Here is a 22516-nt window from a genome sequence, read left to right on the forward strand (position 1 = left end):
CAAAGCCAGGCTCGCTCACCCCCCACTGCCTTTTTACCAGCAATCAAATGGCAACTTGGACAAACTGTGCAGAAAAGCCGAACAAAACGATCTCATGATTCTCACATGAACAGTTTTGATTGCGCCGCTCAGCTCTCATTCACAGCTCTGTGCTGGAAAAAAACGTCAGCGGGTCACCTGAGCGACAACCGATTGAATCATCCGGGCTGCTCAGCTGCTCCGATCGCAAATCACCCACGGAGGTGACGTGCTGAGGGGTCAAAGACAATGCGTGCATGTCAGGACATGGAAACAGCGATGCTGACATGTGTAAGTGCCATAAATCATGTGATTCGTTCAGTTCAGCGAGCGTTTCATGTCACATCTAGACTACGTCCCACTAAGTCTAGCAGAGCAGAAACAGTTAAAACTCGCAGATTCACGCACACAAAACAAAGACAACAGCAAGACGTTAACAGCAGATTTTCATCTCAGGCTTCCTTTTATTCCAGCGATCACTTTATTCCTGCACACCTTTTAAGAATATTCCTTTCCGCTCGCTAACGAGCAGCTTTAGCGACCAGGACATCTTCTGTCAGCTCAGCTCGATAAACAGTGGGCACGAAGAAGCAAATATCTTTCTTCTCTGTCATGCAGTCACACGGGGTCAGATTATTAAGGTCACATTATGACGGCATAAGAATAAAAAGGGAGAGGGAGACACAGAGAGAGGGAGAGGGGGATTTGCTGTACTTTCTTCCAGGGGCTTGTGAGCCATATGTCCAGCCCTGGGACACGAGGGGCTCAGCGAGACACACCAACACACAGACACATGGGATGCAGGCTGCAAACTGTGTGCGGGGCTCAGGCATGCGCAGGAAGTACGCCATTTCTAGCAAACTGTCCCGCATTGGAAACAAGGAGCCAAGCTGACTTTAATTGAGAGCTTCAGTTCAAACGCGTGCACGTTCAGCTGGAATATCGCTCAAACGCAGCACTATTGATGAGCTGTCCGATGATGTTAGTTCTCATTATTTTTGTTGATGTTGCTTTGTTGCTTGTTGCTGATGCATTCTGGACTCCCATCAGAGAGATTTACTGGCACGATGGACAGGTTAAAGACCGGGAGACACACTGCAGCTGTTCTATGCCCTTTTCTTTTGTGTTAAAAGAAAGAAGCTTGCCCGAAAGCGAATAAACCTATTTCCCAAAATGTCACAGAGTTAGATGAGAAGATTGATAGCCTTGTCATGTCTGCATGGTAAATATGAAGCTACAGCCGGCAGCCGATGGCTTGGAGGTACCACAAAGACTGGAAACGGGAAGCTAGTCGAGAAATAGCCCAAGTAAAACGTTTTTTTTTAATATAGTTTTGTTTTTGTGCAGATTAAACACATGAGATGTAGTGTGTTAATTAGTGAGCTTTAGAGGTGCTGGTAGGTGGATTCTATTACAGCCAGTTTCCAGTCTTTGTGCTAAGCTAAGCTAACCGGCTGCTAGTTGTAGCTTCATATTTAGCATTCGGATATGAGAGCGACACCAATCTCCTAACTCTCAGACGGAAAGCAATAAGCATGTTTCCCAAACCGTCAAAAGGAATCATATGCACGTGCTCAAGCCCAGATTTGCAGCAGTTTTCAGTTTTAAATAAAAATTATGCCAAGCACATCTCGAAGATTCTGAGGTACAGCGAAAAACAGAGAGTGAGCACTGGAGCAAAGGAACAATCCCCTGAGATCGCTGTAAGAAAGAAAGAGGTGGATGATGGAGAAAGCACAGGCAAAGAGAGAGAGAGAGAGAGAGAGAGTGAGAGAGAGATTGCCTCCAAGCCTCGGCACAGAGGAGGATCAAAGGTTTGTGCTCTGCATCACAATGGACATCCGGTCACCAATACTGATGAGCCCGGGCGTGTGATGCTCCATTCACAGGGCTCATATCTTATGGGTAAACAAGTGGTCATTGCATGGAAATCAATGGACTCCTTTACCTCATGTCGTTTGACTGCACACACGCCATTACTGGGAATCAGAAATCAAAGTCTGGAAAATACTAAACTGACCAAGAAAAAAAAGAAGATAAGTAAAAATGAAAAATAAATTAAAATTCAGTGTTAACGACAAACATTACTTTTGATCTTTACTCACTGTGTACCTGCACATTATCTGATCTACTGTTTCATTAAATGCATTTTACAGGCTCCTGATATGACGGCGGATTTTAAAGAATCATTTTTGTGTCTCATCATGCATCAGTTTATACCTTGAAACTGACATTTTCAGTCACAAACTGGCAACAACGATTCACCCTGTCCCTGCTGTCTCTGAGAACCTGCCCTCTTTTTGTCTGTCAAAGTCCCGACTGCAATACGGTGCACGCTGTGTTTACCAATATCACTCTGAAAGGTGTTTACTCTGCATTTCATAGGTGCAGCGGTGTTCTGTGTTTCAGTTTCTGTGCTACATAATGCAAACCGACATCCACCATAAGCTGCTACATACAGCGCACAGCATGAAATGATCACTGTGTTCTAACTGGGAGGACAGTTTGCCAAACTAACCACTGCATAATCTGGTAAACATGCCGTCAAATATAAACCAACTGTGGGAATGTTTACCAGAATGTTGCGTTTTGTGCCAGCTGGGGGTCTCGAATCCATGTTTATTTTTGCGGCAATAATGATCCAAGAGTCCATCCATTAAAAACCGCTTAGAATTTGGTTCATTTTACAGCAAACAATTCTGCCAATTACTTTAATTTTATTTTGTGCTCGAGTTCAGGAATGTTATGTGGATTGAATTAGAAAAACAAATCTGTTGAGACACAAATAAAAAAGAAATAACATTGTGTTCAGTGCTTTGTCAACTGCCAACTCCTGTTTAAGGAGTAGGCTGAAAAAGGACACGTCACTCTACAGGACTGTGTCTCAGCCTTGATCCCCTCCTCTTTAACATTAACTGGTTGAAGCAGCGTGCCAACTGCTGCTATCACGATCAGACGATTTGTCCCAGATTATGCGCAGACGTTACCGTAACACTCTTTTTTTGTGTGATCTAATGTAGGCACACTTTGTGACTGTGGTTGCGTTGAACAGCATTAGCGATCCACGCGTGCTGGAAAATCTGGGAATCTGAAGCGCAACCTGTTCTACAAAGACACATCTTCCTCGGTTGTTAATCTTTCGTGTAGAAGATATGCACGGCTCCAACATGAGCTGTCAAAAGAGCTGCAACTTTACACGAGAGAGAACGCACATGCTATTTATGTTCTGGGATGCTTTCAGTATTATCAGATGAAATTAAAATAAGAAATCCTTTACTGTTTAATAGACGAGTTATTGTCTTAGCCTAAGACAGACAGGGTGGTGGAAATTGCACACTGTGGGTGATTTTGAATAAACAGACTCTGGAACTAAATAAATAAAAAAGTAATGAATAAATGAAGTTTTTCATCAGAATAGTTCAGTGCCTAATTGAATTACAACCTATAAAACATCTGTATCCATGTTTTAATGCTGCAGTCATCTTGAAAATGTGATGTATTCTCCAGTTACAGTAATGAAGATTTCAGCACTACCTCTCAATGGTGTGGGTTTGTCCATCACAGATGGTCTTCTGATGAAACACTCGTGACCCCCCAGCGGGATTCTGTCCCTTTAACTTGAGAGCCTATTAATTGTCTGCAACTATCCTTTGCAAGCGTGGCATCTGCCAGCAGCATCTCTCCTCTTCCCACATGGATAGAAATGCCATAGTGGTAAAGGTTGACTGCGACATTCACTATTTATTGCACAGTAGGGCTTGTACAGTCCAAATTTGCCATCACAGGTCTAAGAAAAAAAAAAAAAAAAAAGCACGTCAGTTTCACCAAACCTCTCTCAACTCCCATCTCATGTTTCTGAAGGGGAACATTTGACAACAGCTTGCATACAGGAAATGAATGAAGACGGTGCCATGTCTTGGCTCTATTGGAGGAAAAACAAAACAAAAAAAAAGACACACTTGTAAACTAGCTTGCTTGATTACTTTGTGTTTTAACGTGTGCTGTTCTGCAACATTGGGGAATCATTCGTAGCTCCCCCGGTGCATTCAAAATATTTAAAGTTTAGTGCAAATCTGAAGAAACAATATTACAGAAACAAAACCAACAAACTAAGGAAATTATAAGGCAACAATTATAAATATATCAAAAATAGTCATTAGAGAACTATCTTTGTTACAAAAAAGGTACAAAAGTTTTGTCCTGTACCAGCGAGAGGGACATGTTCTTCAGTTCCTCTACTGATTTCACAGCCTTGTATCCCAGCTGGTGAAGTACTTTTTGACACACAGTCTGTGTGTACTCCACCATGTCATAAGACAGTTTCAAGCGCCAACTCTCTGCATTAGCTGCTGAGTCCCTCACTGTACCAAACTTGTGTTTTGCTGAGGGCTCATTGCTGCCTCGAGTGTTTGCATGTATCCAGTCTTCCACGTTTTTATCCATGGGCAGCCCCAGGTAGTCATAGATCTCCTTCGTCTTGAGTAGCGGATTTCTAGCCAAATCCTCGTAGCGAACCAACATGTACTTCCCTTTCAGCCAATAGGGATGGCTGAGACCAGTTGAAACAGAACTGAGAAAGTCCTCACAGACAACTGTGAGCTGACTCAAGTCTAGATTGTAGGGTCTTCGCCCCGTGGCCCTCCAAATACGCCACAGACGATATGTATCCCTGAATGTCTCAATCCGGGATGACAGGATACCACGCGGGTCTCTGACGAGTTGAATCACTTTGATATTCAGCCGTGGGTCTTCCACCAAAGCGCGCAGATCTCCAATCTCTGGCACCCGGACAATTTTGATTGCCACGTGCCGCTTCTCGCGGCATGCCTCCGTCGCTAAGGTCATGTTCAGAGTTGCGCATTTCTTGACACAGTCCCCTTCCTCCACATTAACATCAGCAGGACCAAAGGCATCACATACAGGCTGCTGGCACAACGCTCGGCTAGCCCCGCGACGGAAGAGTTTATCTGTGGTGTGGTTTGTGGGCGTCGGCTTGATGTAGCTCTCCAGGAAATAGAGGTCGCAACCGTACAGGCTACGCAGGAGGTCTCTGCTGGCGCCCAGCATCACGCGGCGGTCTGCAGCATTGCGGCTGTGTGACAGACGTGGAATCAGCGTGGTTTGAACGTGATAAAGAGGCTCAAACAGGTAGAAAACCTCCTGGTGCTGGTTGAGCAGCTGGCCAACAAAGGAGGAGCCACTCCGGGTGGTGGCCAGAACCAGGATGTGCGTTTTACGTGTGGCATTGATGGAAAAGTAAGGGTAGTCATCGCAGCCTCCACCGCCTGCTGCTCCCCGCTCAAAGGGAGGTTCTGTCTCCTGGCCCCCCAGACCACAGTTCTGGGGGCTGGGCAACGGGCACAGCTGGAAAGGCTTGGAGGTGAGTGTCCGGATGGCCGTGTACTGGATGGCAATGGAGGCCAAGGCCAGCAGAATCACTGCCTTCCAGGAACATTGCATGGCTGAACCACTTCATTTAGACGCAGCGGTCCATGCCAGGTCCTCCCTGTGAACAAAGAGTTTTTGCTATTATCGTTGCAGTTCAGTGAATATCTGTGCACATATTTTTACCAGTACAAAAAACAACAGGGTCTCACTTCCTGCCCTAAAATGACAACTGATATTACAAATTTGGCACAACAAAACGGAGAACATTACGGTAAAATCTCATCTGAATATGGTAATTAACTATGGGACAGTTGTATTATGATTGATTTTAGAAGTGTGGGTGAGTCATCAGTAGGTTGAATATAAGCACTCTGCAGGCTATTTTATTTGATTCCAGGGCCAAAAGGCTATATTTTCATTCACTTCGGTTCTCGCGTTGACGGCAGGGTTGAAGATTAACTCTATACTGAATAAAATCAGAACAGCAGTCTTTAATAAAGATTGCTGTAGCCATGAGACAGAATCCCGCGACTGAATCTTTCAATTTGTCTCCTGTTTCTCCTTCCGGTGCTACGGCCTCATTTTTGAAAATTAAAATAGATGATGAGGAGCTTTAGGGGTCCCCAACTTTTGGAATCTAAGCCAATCAGCTGACACCGACTGCCAAAAACATGTACAGCAGTCTGAGAGCCGGGGCCACAGTGAAGTGGGTGCACAAGACAGGCTGTATACAGTATCTAAAAATGGCAAGAGACTTTTTCATTTTTTTTTAACAGCTTTTACCTGATTATCAAAAATGATTCTGGTGATGATGCCTGTAGCGTGCTTTATGGGTTAAAAATGCACCAAAACTTACCATATAATCATTATTAGGCACACTGAATACTTAACCAAGTACACTGTTCTACAACCTGTACTGCAGTACCTCCCATACATCCACCCTGGCTCTCTGTCTACTCCAACTTGTCTAGGACCTGCAGGACCTTGTTTGGATTTGATTGGAGAGTCTAAGCATTGTGCTGTATTCCACTTGTTCATCATGGAAACACAAAGTCTTTCAGCTCAGAAAGGTAAACAGTAATTTAAAGCTTCAATGCCAATGTCATGTCAAGGGGAAACGATGCTGCAAGTGAAGAATTAGATAATAACATCCACTACAAAATCTGTCCCATTCAGGATTTGACTGATTTATTTCTAAATAATAGTGTAGGATCATATACTGGGGCCTTGACGCAGGAAGCTTTGATGCTGTAAGTGAAATAAAGGCTCACCATAATCACTTCAGAAGCCTGCGTGAGACTTGTGAGGTCCAAAAAAGAAATGATGCATCAGGGTATCTCGTCTGACTCCGACGCACAATGTGGAGGAAGGCTACTTCAAAAACAACATCTGAGAGGAAAAAAGAAAATTGTTTGACAAAGGCAGATAAAAATCTGCTTCCCTCGCAGTGCACAGAGAGAGCAGAGCCTTCTGTTTGTGTGAGAGAGCTGACAGTGTTGATGTGTACTCTAACAATGCAAAATACTGACTTCTATGGCCACCGACGGCAACTCAGATGACTTATGCTCACAGAGAGCATCAGTGCTTTCTTCACACGGGCATTTGCAATGAAAAAAGCCCACTATGCTGCAGCGGGAACGGGTTCGGCTTCCTCACTGAGATTTTCCGCGATGCAGACATTCACACCAGAGCTGCGATAAGACAACATAGGACAATTGAACGCATCCCACCCAGCCGCAAGTGTGCCAAAAAAAAAATCCCTCTGCGAAAAAAAGCCGGAATAAGTCATCCAATCTGATAACGCACAGCGATACTACGGAGTAAATTCACACTTGTTTCCGTTCTACCTTGTTGGTAGTTGTATTCTCACGATGCGCCGTACGTCCATGAATCACCGCTGCTTTCCTTCGGTCCTCAAACGGTTTCCGCCGTGCGCTTCCTCTCGGGCGGGAGGGAATAAAAGCGCCTGGCGGAGCCGAGCTTTCCATAAAACGGGTCTGTTTAAGTTGAACGCTTGGGCTTCAGACACAAAGCGAGGAAAACGGGGGAGACAAAGTGGCGTTGAAGCGGCTGTGTTGTTGTAGAGCAGCTGAGCGGAGAGACGGAGCGGTGCAAGCGACAGACGGGCTCCCCTTAAATGATGCGCAGAGGCTGAGAGTGTGTGAGGTACACAAGGAGCGACTGTCTGGACCACCCTAGACCCCTCCCCCTTTCCACCTGCCTCTCTCTCTCTCTCACTCTCTCTCTCTCTCTCTCTCTCACACACACACACACACACACAAACTGTCATCATCATCCTCAGTCTCTTGCCTGCCACATCACACACCCAAAGCCCCCCTCCACACACACACACACACACACACGCTCATAAGCAAATCAGCTCTGTTCACGCATCCACTTCACTGTGATTCCATCAACTCCTTTACAAATGAATTATATGCAAATGCTTTTTTGCATGAAACTGCTACTTTTGTCCTTTATGAATGAAGCGGCCGCAGCATTTCCTGCAGATCATTTTAGCCGACCTGTCTGTCCACCAGACATCGAGGGATTTTTACGGCAGAAAATTTCTTTTTCCCCTCTGACTTTGACGTGAACTCGTCACATCAACATTACCGCCTCCGGCTCCGTGATTCTGCAGAGCCCTTTCTCTGGGGCATCTGCGACCCAGTTATTGATACGGGAGTAGGTGGGCCCATAATGAACATGATATGAGGGTGCAAAGTGCACGCTGTCTGGAGGGAGCAGGACTGCAAAGCATGAAAAAAAAAAAAAGAAATCATTAGAAAACAAGTGAGGAAGAGGATAGGGACGCACAGATAGCTAATGTTCTGACATTTATTCAATGTGTAGGGGAAGACAGGGCATAACATAAAATATTTACCCAAGACCGGTGCAAAAAAGGCGGCTGAAACACTTTGCATAACATGAATGACGTTTAGTTGCAGAAAAAAGTATTTACGGAGATAAGCTAACCAAATTTACAGAAAAGGAAGCAAATAAGGCATCAGGGTCACGAAGGCCAAAATAAACAACTCCAAAAAAGCAATACTAAGCTACTTAACTGACAACAAAACAGGAAGGAAGGGAAAGGAAAATAAATGGCAGGCAACCAATTCAAGACTTCCTAAAACCACCAAGACTAGTTCAACAAGGCAATTCTACGCGCTCGTCAAAGACAACGGTTAAACTCAACAGAGCTGTATCACGGTGCTATCAAAAACACAGAGTTTCAGCTGCGGGAAGAAGATCAACAGCTGCAGCAGCCCGACAAGGAGCTCAGTGGTCACATGGCAGGGTGTAGTGGTTCTGGGGGTCGATTCAGATCCACTGACGGTCAAATGGAGTTCAGGTGCGGCCGATCCAGGCGCTCAGACAGGGCCGAGGCACACCTGAGACACAGCGAGACAGTCGGCTCTCTTCCAAGACGAGGCCAGAGGAGAGTCAGTAACAAGCGCCGTCACGTTTTATTTTGTTTTCTGCTAACCAGAAGGTGAGAAACTAACTAAATTAAATTAACATTTACAACTGTGGCCAAAAGAAGAGAGACACTTGTTATTATGGAGTCATTATTTAATGAATATAAATTACTTAACAGCCAGGGGGATTTTTCACAACCTGGCAACCCAAAAAAAATGATTCATTAACAGCTTTAAACTTATCTATAAAGAATTAGTCAGTGGTTTGTTAAAATTCATTAAAAAGGTCATTAGCTACAACTTCTAATCCCCTTTATGAGGATGTGACTGACTTGTGTAACTGTCTGCTGTTTGTTTGCCTTTCATTCCAGCACATTTGATTCATTTGAGTCCATCAGGAAAGATCTACTGTGTCTCTCAGATATTTACATTACATTTTCATTTTTTCACTCCTCAGCATTGAAGCGTTTTATGAGGGTTTCATCACCCAAAAGGGGCCACAGAACATTAAATTGGCCATGAAATGAAAAGACCGTGAAAAGAGTGAAATAGTGTATATCCAAAGAATGATGGTAAGAAATAAAACTAGCAGCCGTATGGATCTAAACGTGCCATTTTCTCATGGTTATAGATCGAGTCCTTTACAACAGTGTCTTATTTTCGCTCAATCGATTCTCAAGTGGATGTTTTCCAGACTACAATCTCCCACCCAAAACTGAGCCCATGAGATGTAGTCTGGTTTCGCGAGTCAGGGAAACTGGACCATTTTGAGGAGCCAATCATGATGAAGGACCGTGGGGGATTTGTTCCCCATTTTGCTGGCAGAGGTCAGCGAGGTAGTTAAAAAGCTCTGGTGCCGGAGGTACCGAGATGTTGACGAGCTGCAGGAGCTGACGCCTCACCATTACCTTTTATATGGATATCAAGCAGTCTTGTGAAGCCAACCTGAATTTTAGCGATCGCAGTTTTCACAACACGATTTTAGTCTGGAAAACTTCCAACAAGAACTGACAGACTGGTCACAGCAAGCTGGGCCAACCACTAACCCCTTTTGAGTTTAGAGACAATCAACTCGAGTCCTCTGAACACTATTTAAAATAGGTGTTTGTGTGAATGAAAAGGAGCAGCGGCTGTTTTTAAACTGCATTATGATGATGTTATTGGAGATACATGGTTTTCTCAAGAAAGCAACAGATGGTAAAAGCCTTCTGAGTTTTCAGAATCAGATTCAGCTGTATTGGCCAAGCATGTGGACGCACACAAGAAATCTGACTCTGTTTGTTTTGTTTCTCTCAGTGTAGTCGCACGGAAATACAGCATATCTAGCAAAGAACAAGGACAACAAAGCTGAACCAAGGTACACATAAAGTATTACGTACATACAAGTAGGTAAAAAAAGATACAAACAGGGGTGCACATAACTTTTCTAGTCAGGTACAGCTTCCTGCGTGGTAGATGATGAAGTTGCACCTTCCAGTCCCCGGCTGAGCCAGCGATTAGCCGTCTGCGTCCACAGGTCAACAGCTGGCTTTGGGTCAGATGTGTCTGTGGTCATCTTTGACAGGTTTATATGCATCAGGGCAGAGGGATTAGATCTGCACTTGTTTTTTTTTATTATATTGAGATGTGAGAATCCCCTCTCACATACTGCCATGCTGAATTAACCACCTTGTTGATGTTGGTTTAATCTGGATAGCTCGTGCTTACTATTTGGACCAAGTCAAACTCAGAGGACTCAGTTTTCCTGTTTGCTTTAAATGCATCCATTCTCTCACAGTGGAGTCTCTGTCAAGTTGCAGACTGCAACTTTGCTCTTAACTCCCCACTGATAGTTTGTGCCATTCTCTGCATTATCTGTGTTCAGCCTTCACATCAGTATGCATCCCCAGCATTCACTCCTAGCTGCCTCAGTAAAGCAAAACACTCAGCATGGGAAGACATAGGACCTGTGTGTTGAGCCTTTATATATATATGCACACACACACATATATATATAAATACACACACACACACACATATATATATATATACACACACACACACACATATATACATATAGTCAGTTGTTCTTCATTCAACTTCTTTTGCCATTTAGCAAGTTGGTGTCTTGCATTGGATTGTAACAGCTTCAAATGCAAACGATTTACCATGTCTACCGAAAGTGACCCGGTTCACAACGTTGTCCATTCTCTAACCCAGACTCACCTGCAAAATCAGGTTTTGAAACAATTTGATGTTACACTTTTCTGATTGTGTCACATATGCATTCCTGTGTACAAGGTTTATTATATAAAACAATAGAAATCAAGATATATAAAAGTCTATGTAAAAAAAAAAGTACAAAGGGAAAACTCAAGTAACCCCAAACAGAACAAACATGCAATACCCGAGTACATGTGCTAAGTTACTTTCCACCACTCTCAGTTAGCATTTGTTCTCTCTGATGGCGTCTCTGACCCCTCCCTGGATAACAAATGTACATACTGTTGACTTGTAAAGATCACATGCACTGTCAAAGGCAATTTTTAAGTGCATCTCTCTTTGTTCATCTTTACATTCACATTTATTTGCCCTTTCCTGAATGCCGTGTGAAGTTTCTCGGGTATTGTCTTAACCTTGCAGATAACAGGCCCCTGGATGTCCTTATAGCAGTGCCACAGGGAGGCCAGCGAAGCAGAAACTATACGGCTCTGATTCCATGGCTGTCCCCAGACTGTTGATGTCAGTGAACCCAGCTGGTGGAAGCCTTGTCAAGGGACGCACTACCACACTGAAGCTGGGCATCTGCAGCAGCGCGATAGCCTTTCAGCACATTATCACGTAGGGCTATTCTTCTCGAGCATGCTCTAAAAGGATTTGTAATAGATTCATAACACATCAGGCTAAATAATGTGTGTGTAGGGGGTGCTGGCTTTGTTCCTCTCTCCATCATCTTCATGCCAGTATACACATGGTGACAGAAGCTGGGTTTTTGTGTTTGGCATTTTTCATTCACAACCTGGAACTCTGTGCGCATGAGGATTTCAAGGGATTGGCTCGTTCTTATTGACAAAATAGGAGGAGGCAGAACACAGAGCATCCCAAAGTATGAAAAACCTGTGTATTGTGGCTACTGGTCTAACATCTGACAGCCATTTTTTATTCAATAAACATGTTCTTTATAGTGTATTTCTGTTACTGCATTGGAAGTATTTACTTCTCAATGCATTGGAAAAGATTTAAACATAAAGAGGTACCTCCACCCACACATGCAAATGTGTGTGTTTTAACACACGTTTGATCACATATTCTTCCACTGCATAAAGAACATTTACCACTGAGCTTAAGAAACACCTTTTAAACCAGCAGAAAAAAATTTACCCTCTATGAGAGCCAAGCTTGAAAGTACAGAAGTCTGTTTACATTATTGTTAACTGTTTATATTAACACAAGTTTACCTGCTGGAGATACAAGGTTTCCACCACATGGTACCAGAATGATTTTCTCGTTTTCGTAAGGGAGCGCAGTTGTTAATTGAGCTGCACATAATCTATGGAAATTAACATTCTCTGCTATTACAGAAGAAATCCAAAAAATCAAACACCATCAATTATCTCCCTCATGCTGTCCCTTCTCTTCATCAACGGCTGAACGGGATTTCAAATGTAAGTGCAGACTTCAGAAACCTTCACACAAAACCATTTTTAAACCACAGCGTGAGGAAGCTGTAAACAATATTTGTCATTTTATGTCACAACAGATATGCTCACTCTCTCACAGGAGGGATGTTGAGCTGTAAGCCCTAAAAGATACAGCATTTACATATCTGCACTCCATTTGGAGCTAACAACATTACAGTTTTAACCCCTTGACGCCTGAATTTATTTAGAATTATATTAAAAAATTAATTCTTTCTGTTTTTGCTTTCAAACTGATCCTAAATTAACAGGAGTTTGTTAATTTTTCTGTAGCAATACAATAGATATAAATTTAGGTATGATGCAAATTAGCGACAACAGGCGTTAATGCTTAAATGCAATAAAAATATTTTTTTTCAAAATTCATAAATGTGCATCATAAAAGCCATTCAAAATTCACTTATTTCATTAAAACAGCCACAAAATTGGCTTACAACCATTACATTGTAACAACAACACAACGGATGTAGTTTTTACTTTGACCGGTCCAACGAGAAACCAGTGCTTGCAAAAGGTTCCTAGGTGTGTGTTGAATATGCACAAACTGGCATTAGAGGAATGCATGCGCGATTTGGCTGCAATGTGGATTAAAGCGGTATGATGCAAATTCGCGACAATCGGTGTTAAATGGTTAACTGTGAACTGGTAGCTGGCTAAGCTAAGTCTCTGATGGCGTTAACGCCTGGTGCCCTGTTCTTTCTCTAATTAAAATTCACCAAAATCATCTGAAGCACATTACCCAAATTTACACTCACTACTTACTGGAGAATTTGCACTACGATCCTGAGCCACAGCCATCTGTGACCACCGCCAGCTTTGAGGGGTGTCAGCAATGAGGCTGGCTCAAACAAGCCTTATCGCGGCGGCCAATCAGCGGCATCACAGCAAAACACATTCATTAAAAAGCCCTTCAGTCGTTCTCATCAGTGACGTTTTGGGAGAGAGCAGAAACCAAGTCGAGCGAGGGCCGGCAGGCTTTAAGTGTGCACGGACGAGCTCTGTGTGAGCAGGGCGCCCTCGACGCCCGCTCCGTTTTACGCTGACCTCTCAGCTCTCTGTCTGCGTGCTTGACATGCTCATCTGTGCCCTCAGCACCTTTTCACGTGCTCTCACCTCACTGTGCCTGCACTCAGTGCGTGTGCAGCTGTGCGCAACATTAAGACAATGCAATGATGGAAAACGACGCAGAATTGTCGCTGGTCAAATGATGAGGTAATGACATGTATTTAATTATAATGAGCAACGGTCGTGATTAGTTTATACTGAAGGTTTCTCATTAGGATCTTAGAAACAAATGGCCTCTGCAGAGAAATGCCTGCTTGACTGATTGATAATGTTTGTTGTTTTCTCATTTCAGTCGTTCCATCCAATGTAGTCAAGTTGATTAATTTTTTTTTTTTTTTTTTCAGTGTTTGTAATTGTGGTTTCCAATTACACTTCCACCAAATTCAGTTGCTGTTACGTGACTCGGATGATGCAATTACTGTATGTTTTGGGAAACCGGAACAAAGTGTTGCGATTGTTTGCATGCATTAGTAAAATGAAGGTTTTTTTTGGTTTGAATCAATCAGAATGGTAGCTCTACGAGCCTAGTTCGCAATTACAGCCATTCCCCAAAGAAGTATACTTAGGCTTGGTAGATTTCCTCTTTCTTACTCAGCACCTTGCCGGTTGCTGGAGTTTGTCGTGCCTCTTTATGCTTATCGGTTGAAGAGAATGGGTTTTGGGCTGCTGTTTGGTATTCACTACAGACAAGAACTGCCCAATCTGCATCCCCTACACTGAATATGTAAGTGACCTGAAAAAGCTCCCAGCTCGTCAGTTCTCCAGCAGCAATGCGACTGCTGTACGCGCTCCAGACTGCTTGAAATTCCAACTAGACGTCGGTCCCTCAGGATGAGCTTTATGCAGTGTAAACCCACAGAGCTTCAGCTGTCATTCTGCTGTACTGGCTCCTTTGTCAAAGGTCTCCTTAATCAAATAGACACCATATACTGTATCGCTTCTCTCCACGCATCCATATGTATGGACTCGCAGATTTGATAAATGACTTCACGGCCTTGGCAAAATAACAACATGACATTTGAAACACACACACAGTGGTTGCACACACATAATCCACATTCAGCTAAAGATAATATGTCCTCAGAGCACATGTGGAAGTCAGTATCTACCTGTTTCACATGATTAGCTAGAAGACAGTCGGCACACCAAATTGTACCTAAAAAACAACACAGTTCTGCCCTCTTAGGACAAGACTGTTTGTGAATTGCTGTGAAGCAAGATCAAGTCTGACAGGGATTTTAACAAATTTCTTCAACTACCTTTTTTTTTTTTTATCTATGCTAGTGCAATCGATGATTCATATGTTGTTCATGTGTTTTTAATTAACTCTCCATTAAATTAGGGTTTGATGATCATTTTTCTCAAAAAAGTCAAACAAATTTATTTCTCCCAAAACCAAAAACAGACCTGTATGCGTGTTTTTGTGTACTTTTGTAAAAATCACATAACATGTACACAAATCTTGTCACACAGGCAGATTGCTGGAAGTTTGGTACCCACAAACAAGTAAAATCCATTTTATTTTAGGATTAAGACGTGGTTAGAGCTAGGATTAGTTAAGGGTTGGGGTTAGACATGTAGCTATTATGCCTTCAGGAAAAGAAGAAATTGGTACTAATCAGCACTTCTGCTGTTATATTTATTAGAGAAGTAGAAGATAGTAGAATATGCAATAATCTCTGTGATGTTGCAGTAATATGTGTGAGAGCATATTGGAATCATTGTAGCCTCCCATGAGGAAACATCTGGAACAATTAGCAGGACATCTGGCCATCACAGACCCACACAGCCAACTTAAACAGTCAAATTCAGCAAAGGTTGGTAGACTTTCAGTAGAGAAAGCGGATCTAGTTGGAGAAGAGTCAAAGGGACATCACTGTGGAGACCAGGCATAAATATATGAAGGTCCAACCTGCTATCAACCTACAAACATGTGCCAATATGCAATATATGTGCCAATATATTCATTATGGAAATCATAAATCCTGCATATTTTAATTACAACTCAGTTACCTCATTTAAGTATCATCTACAGTCCCATGCTGCTGAGTATTTAAGCCAATCCTAAAGTTGGAATTACTGTAGTTAAGTCTCCATTAGCACCACTCCATCCTTCACCAGAACCACCGCTGCCACAGATGCAGAGACCTCCACCTCCTGTAACCCGCTGATACACACTGTAATAATGCTAATGCAATACAAACTCCACTGCCAACAGCAGATTAACTGGAGCTTCAGATGAGTCTGCCACATCTTTATCCTTATCCTGTGCCCTTAATCATTGGGTGTGCTAAACACTAGATCGTTGGCTGGCCGGTGGACTACAGCTGTTGGTGGGATGGCTAGGTGGGTAACAGCGGGAGCAGACAGCAAACTGGGCTACTATTGAACACTCCAAAATAAACTGCAAAGTACTGCAATGGACTAATATTTTTAAATAACAGACCCAAGAAAAACACACAAAAAACCTCAACACGCTCTTAATACTAAATAAACTAGTGTTTAAAAGAAATTAGTCACTATCATGTTTGCTGATAAAGAAGCATCTGGCATATGGTTGGAATCCACAAATGTCTGCCATTAACTTTGGGATGGATAATGACATAATTGATTATGTTGGAAGATTAAGTGGATTTAAACCTGTTGGACGGAACCTTTGTCTCCCCCTTCTGGTAGTGAGAATAATTACACAAACGATGTCCACATGCTTACGACTCCATAAGCTCCTCAGTTCTCCTAGCTGCTGTTGCCTAGTCTGTCGCTACGGTTACTCCCCTCTTCTTCTGGCTAACCAATCATTGCCAGTTGACGTAAACTACATCACAGCTTTACCTGGTGGCGATAGGCTTAATCAGCATTGTCTGAACTCGTTTGGTGAGGGCTTGCATGTAAGGGACCTTTATCTGTTTATAATAATCCCCCACTGCAGTTTGGGCTTACTCAAAGACACTTCAACACTGCTCAGTTGTGTCATGGACAGTTTGTAATCCTCATACGACAAACTGAAACATGCAGAACTTTTCTGGAATCAGCCACCGAGGAGCCGCTGTACCTCTACGAATCGTTCTGCTCCTCTGACTGGCATGTCATGTGTCTGTGGGATGACTCATTTACATGTGACAGACGTCCTAAATGCTAGATTAGAGTGCCGTGCCTTATCTAAAAGAACTAAAGGGAATGAAAAGCCTTACAGTTAAATCATTCTCTCCCTGCAGGATACCCATCAAACCCTGTTATTTTTATCATATATACTGACAGACTAGGAGATTATGTGTAATTATGGAGATAAGAGAAATTAAAGGGCTCTGTTCTTATTGACCTGCCTAATGCAGTGGACTAAAATCTGGGTCCCTGAAAGCCTGTTTGCGAGTGCCGGATGTGCATTATCGTGACATATTATGAGAGATGCTTAAAATCAGCCTGTTTTTTTTTAATTTGGCACTGGCTTGACTCGCTGCAAATGAAATGAGAAACAATCAAAACACCTCATTGGGAACAGGAATTAGAGTGCTTGCAAGCCAGGGTGCCAGTAATACAAGATTTTTCATGCAAAAATGTTTTTTTTCTCCATGTGGTCGGTGTAGTAATTCTTCATCTCTCTAATTTGATTGGCCATTCAAGCAAATAAGAAATTAAGAACAAAACTGACTGGTAAGGGCAAAGTGACTCATCACTCAAAAAGTGCTGGTATTTGATAATTCCAGCCCTTATATCTGGAGATGACTGTGTACAGAGCTTACCATATACGTAAGTAAAGGAACTCCAAGTAATTTATTACGCTTACTTTGCTCCCTGCTGTTCACATAACTCGGCGTGTTATCTCACAAGGAGCCCAGATAAAGGCTCTATGAATTATACACTGTATATACAGTAAGCACATGTCTGCAGAACACACAGAAAACCTGTTCCAGCCTACTGACTCAAAACAATTGTCAGCAGGATGAAAACAATTGTCAGTGGGATCATCTCACGCTATTGTCAGGGCTGACCCAAATTTGTGTTTGTTGCTATGGTAATCAACACCAAAAATCAGTATTTGAATATTCTCACTGGGAAAGGAGGGATGGCAACACACTCTACTGTTCAACATAAAACAGCAACCACAGCTTTGTACTTGAGAATGCAGCAGGTCTGCAAATGTAAGAGGGCAAGTAGTTTTTTTTTTTTTTAATTTGGACATTGGATGAATCTCCAGAATCTCTCTTAACAGCCTCCTCTTCTGGCCATCTGTCATAATCTAAATGTGACTATGCAATGGGTTGATGGTAATCCAGAAACACTCTGAGGTTTGTCCGTTGTTACTGTACATGCACTAAAAGCTTCAAGATCCAGTTGAACCACACTGAGGACTGTCATTAATGTGGTCTGCTGCAGAACTCCGAGACTTCAAGTCCTAGTCTGACGGACATTCGTGACAAAGAGCATGCCTTGATAATTTATACTGCAATCGATGGAGCGATGATGGCAACACAGATTTCAAACTCTATAGAGAACCCTGGAGAAAAGCATCACACTGAGGTGAACTTGTTAAATAAAAGCCACTTAGCTTGTTAAATAGTAGCCACTTCAGTCAGAGACACTTAGGTCAAGGAACTGACCGTTCAGTGGATGTACAGTTAGAAAAATCTCTGCCTCTCAGCCGAAAGCACTTATCCCCCTCAGACATGATCATAAATCTAAAGCTAAATCAACATTATAAACTAGCACACAGACTGGGGTGATTGCGTTGGTGAGGGGAGCCGCAGCGGCAAATGGCATCAACGGAGTAACGATGATAAGTGTCAGGTCAGCGCTGCACACCTGAATGAGTAAGGCTGGATGTTACTTGCCATACTGCGATCAGCTGGTGCCAATCAACCAACACAAGCCTGAGCTAACACGGTGCCTCGTTCTCTCGCTCACAGCTAGCCATTTGCTGTAAAGCCACTTCGGTTTATTTTTCTTTCTCCAGCTCGAACACGTGATGCCAGTGGGCCTGATTCCAGTCGTAATTATCAAAGCTGTTGATCTTAATGAGAATGACGGGCAGTGACTGTAGCAGGAGACATACAAGCAATCACAATCACATCCAAAGTGGTTGGACGGCTGTAATGTTTATCCCTGTGTGTTTTCTATTTAACCTTTTCTTAACTTGATGTAGATCATATGACATCGGCCTCACTGGATTTCCAACTAAATGCTAACTGAAGAGATCAACTGTAGCAGAAAACAGACGTGTTCTTTTTCTCTTATTTTATTATCTTCCTTTTTTTCTAATTCAAGGACTTCACTCTGTTGACCAGTATATACCACCCAGTATAACCAGTTACAAACAAAACTTGGGATGAATCTTGAGTTCTTTGAATGTTTATGTTGCTGCATAACCAAATGTGGCTGCAAACATTAGAGGAAACCATTCCAGTTAGCCCAAATAAAGCTTGTTAAGTGTTTCAATTGGATTTTTGGAAAAGAAACATTAATGGAGAACGGTGTCCTTGTGCGCATACATAATGCGTCTTGTGTGGTTATGAACTCATCTTGTATACACACTTGTAGAAACTATTTACAAACTAATTTGTATTTGTCACGGCAGCGAGAGATCCAGTAATTTATAGAGTCCTTGTCACGCATCTCTTAGATGGATGAAAGAGCCGAGAATGGAGTGTTCAATGCAATTCAGTGCACATTGCACATCGCACATTCAGTGTCAATTAAAGACGATTAGCTCGGATTCAGAGGCTGTCCTGCTCTAATTTAGAACTTTAAACTGATATTCGAGGGTTCTGTCCTTGTGCAGAATAAATGTTAAGACCTGGCTCAAGTGCATAAAGGCTTTACAGGAAATCGTTTGGCTGCTTTTAGGTGTTATTTCCTGCAAGTGAAATCCATTGTTGCTGCTGCTGGTTAAGACTGCTTTGTGCTGGCCAGCACCTGACCCAGATATGCCACCAGACATTCCTTCAAAAGTTCACGGACGTCGACACAATTAGACAACTTGTCCACGAAACATTTAATACACGTGCTCAATAAAAGGTTCGGATTGAATGGCATAGCGTGGGTTTTTGTGATTTGTGCCGGATTTTCAACGTGCAGTGCTCGCTTCCATGAGGTTAAATAAGCAAAGGACACAAACAACTCTCTCGAGTTTACAACCCAAGTGCCTCCTTTGTATGGCTGAGAGGAGGAGAAAAGTGTGATAAGGCTTAAAATCCAGGCTTATTTATTTGTTTTGCACGCTGAGAAATGTATGTAAAATATCTGATTTAGTTTTATTTGTCACAATCCTTTATTTTTTTATCTTGTAATCTTATAGTGTTCTCCAAAAAGGCGTCTTCAAACTTAGAAAACCACTCTGTCAAACTCTTCCCGTCATGTCTCCTGCATTACTCATTCTGCCATTGTGAGCTTGTCAACTTTACTGTCAGCTTCAGCTGCAGCATCAAGCTAGCTTAGCGTGCAGGAATAAAGGCATAAATCAGAGGACTCTGTCAATCAAGCGTTGCCTTTTGAACAGCAAAATGATTTTCCACTTTTACTCTTCACACACACACATGCACACACACACAGAGAGACTCGAAAAACACCACACAACCAGCTCTTTTGAACCAACACAAAGGCACAGTCCTGCTTCAAGAGCGCTGATTTCCAGTTTGGGCTGGACTGGCTGTCAGTTACCTGCGAGCTGGGAGGAATGAGAGTCTAAGGAGAGGGTGGGCAGAGCGTACCGGGATGCAATCGAAAGCGATTAGTATCAGCTGCAACCAGGGTTGAGAGGACAGATTCAGGTGTCTGATAGCTGCCACCAGTTTTGTGTTCCTCTCTGTCTCCCAAAAATACGTGATAGCCCACCCCCCAGAAAGCCCTTTTATTGAAAAGCTGGAACCGGGGTGAAAAGGAACGAGGTCGATGGAGGGGGAGTTAAGAATAGGGAGGGAGTGTAGAGCGACATAAACCCAAGACAGGCTGCTTTTTTCCCAATCCTTGCCCAGAGCAAGGTCCCCTTTCACCCAACAACCTCCTTCTGTAAAGCTTCCAGTCCCCCCCCCCCCCCCCAGTGCCCACCCCATTTGCTGTCCTTAACCCCTCCTTCCTCTGGGAAATCCATTCAGCTGAGCAGCAGCAGCATGAATGCGAGGATGTGCTGGGGCGGCCACTCAAAGTATATCATTTACATGTGTAGGGAGCACCCACCCACAAGATGCAGCCTATAGGGCCTTTATGTTTCCTGCTCCACTCGGTTCAGTGTCAGGGTTCTCAGTGCGCCTGTCCCATCGTTCACGCCTCATTGGAGCCTCGCACTGACTGAAAGGAGGTATTTCAAACTCTGTAATGCTGAAAGGAGATCCTTAGGCAGCTCTTTATATGAATAATCCATGTGTGTTTAGGGTAGTTGGTGATAAAAGGAGGCTGTGTTTGAATGCCCGCCTCATAAGGCAATTGGGTGGGGAAATAAAAGGATGTTTGCACAAATTGCCTAATGTCAAGGCGCAGGTTGATGGGAACAGATTACATGGGGTTAATATTACTTTTCATGTGTGGTTCGCTTCTGTTTGTGGAGTCTCATTTCTTTTCATGACTTATTTATCACATATAGACACATTTATACACATGCTTGCAAACGGGTGAGAACACACTGGGATGCAGTTCCAGCAGTGGAAGTCCAGATGGGACGGCTTACATTTTTAAAACCAAGCACAGCAGTGATGTTTTTTGTATGCAGTTTCTTAGTGAAAAGCACCGAAGGCTGCCAGTAAGCTCCTATAGATTTGAGTTAATAAACTATTCCTAAACCCAAACTGAGAGAAAATGGGTGGAAACTGCACAAATGGATACAAATAAAGAAATAAGAGAATTCACTTGACTCAGGTGCTCTCTCCAGAGCGCGGTCGGGTAAACATGGCGAAGACGAGGAGGAGGGTGGATGCTGAGGTTGCTGCTGTCGGGTGGGGCAACGAGAGGGAGGAAGTTTGTTTCCCCCTCTCTGAGCCACCCAGGAGTGCATCCGCAGTGATCCACCTGCATCACACACAACGCTTCTGTCGCCATGATTGACAGTTGCTTCACCCGCCTCCGAACATCCGAACACGTGCGTGATCGTGACATGAGATGTGCTGTGATTGGTCGGGGTCATGCAACTCATTTGAGTTGTAGTGTTTATGATGAGAGGTGTTTCTGATATTTAGTCCACCCTCACTGATACAAACGTGGTGGACAAAGCATCCTGCATCCTCCATAACGACCATAGAACATAATCATACCTGTCTAAACCATTTGTGTGTATCCATTAACTGTGTTTCATGTTGAAAATAATATTTACGTTAGGAATCGCTCTCCAGTCGGCGTTGAAGTGAAATGTTTTGGTCCTGAACATAAAGTTTTAGGTCATTTTAGGACTTTTTGGCTCACCTGAGCTGCAGGTGTTTAGACTGTGGACAGAAAGCAGAGCATCTGGAGGGGCCCTGTCGTGCTCCTCTATGTGGGAGCTCTTAAAGAAGCGTTTGTGTCCCCTGTAAATAAACACAGAACGCGTTTTTGATTGTCCTTCAGCTCAGAGAATATTATCAAAGCAACTTTTACAAATCCTCTGACTTGGCTCTTCTCAGCGCTGCTAATCACCTAAAAACCGATGTGTTTTTCAAAGACTGTTCAGTTCATGCTGTGATAATGCATCATATTGTTTGACTTGATGAGATGTGGATGATGATGTTTCCTATGAACCATTTTTATTCTTATTTAACAATGTTCTTTTTTTAGTGAATACTGAGTGCTCACCCAAGGTTGATGACCTTGCACATCATATTTTCCTTCCATTTAGAACATGGCACTCTCATAAATACTCAATTCTGATTGGTCAATCGGCAAAATCCAGCAGTGTTTATTTCTTGAGAGACCACCGACTGCCCAGGTACTCCGTTGCTAGGGAAGCCACAGCAACAGCCATAGGCTAAAGGGACAATCCGTCAGTGTACC

General features: G+C 43.1%; 1 protein-coding gene across 1 annotated transcript; it reads right to left on the minus strand.

Moving 5' to 3' along the window:
* Positions 1-4191: 4191 nt before the first annotated feature.
* LOC121610571 (carbohydrate sulfotransferase 1-like) lies at positions 4192-5478 on the minus strand. Its single transcript, XM_041942753.1, has one exon. The coding sequence runs from the start codon at positions 5476-5478 to the stop codon at positions 4192-4194; it is 1287 nt and encodes a 428-aa protein (XP_041798687.1).
* Between the last annotated feature and the right edge of the window lie 17038 nt (positions 5479-22516).

The sequence above is a fragment of the Chelmon rostratus genome, chromosome 1, assembly GCF_017976325.1.
Source record: "Chelmon rostratus isolate fCheRos1 chromosome 1, fCheRos1.pri, whole genome shotgun sequence".
NCBI classification, from domain to species: Eukaryota; Metazoa; Chordata; class Actinopteri; order Chaetodontiformes; family Chaetodontidae; genus Chelmon; species Chelmon rostratus.

Coding starts and splice junctions, on each gene's coding strand:
- LOC121610571 (XM_041942753.1), bottom strand. CDS start 5,478: ATGCAATGTTCCTGGAAGGCAGTGATTCTGCTGGCCTTGGCCTCCATT.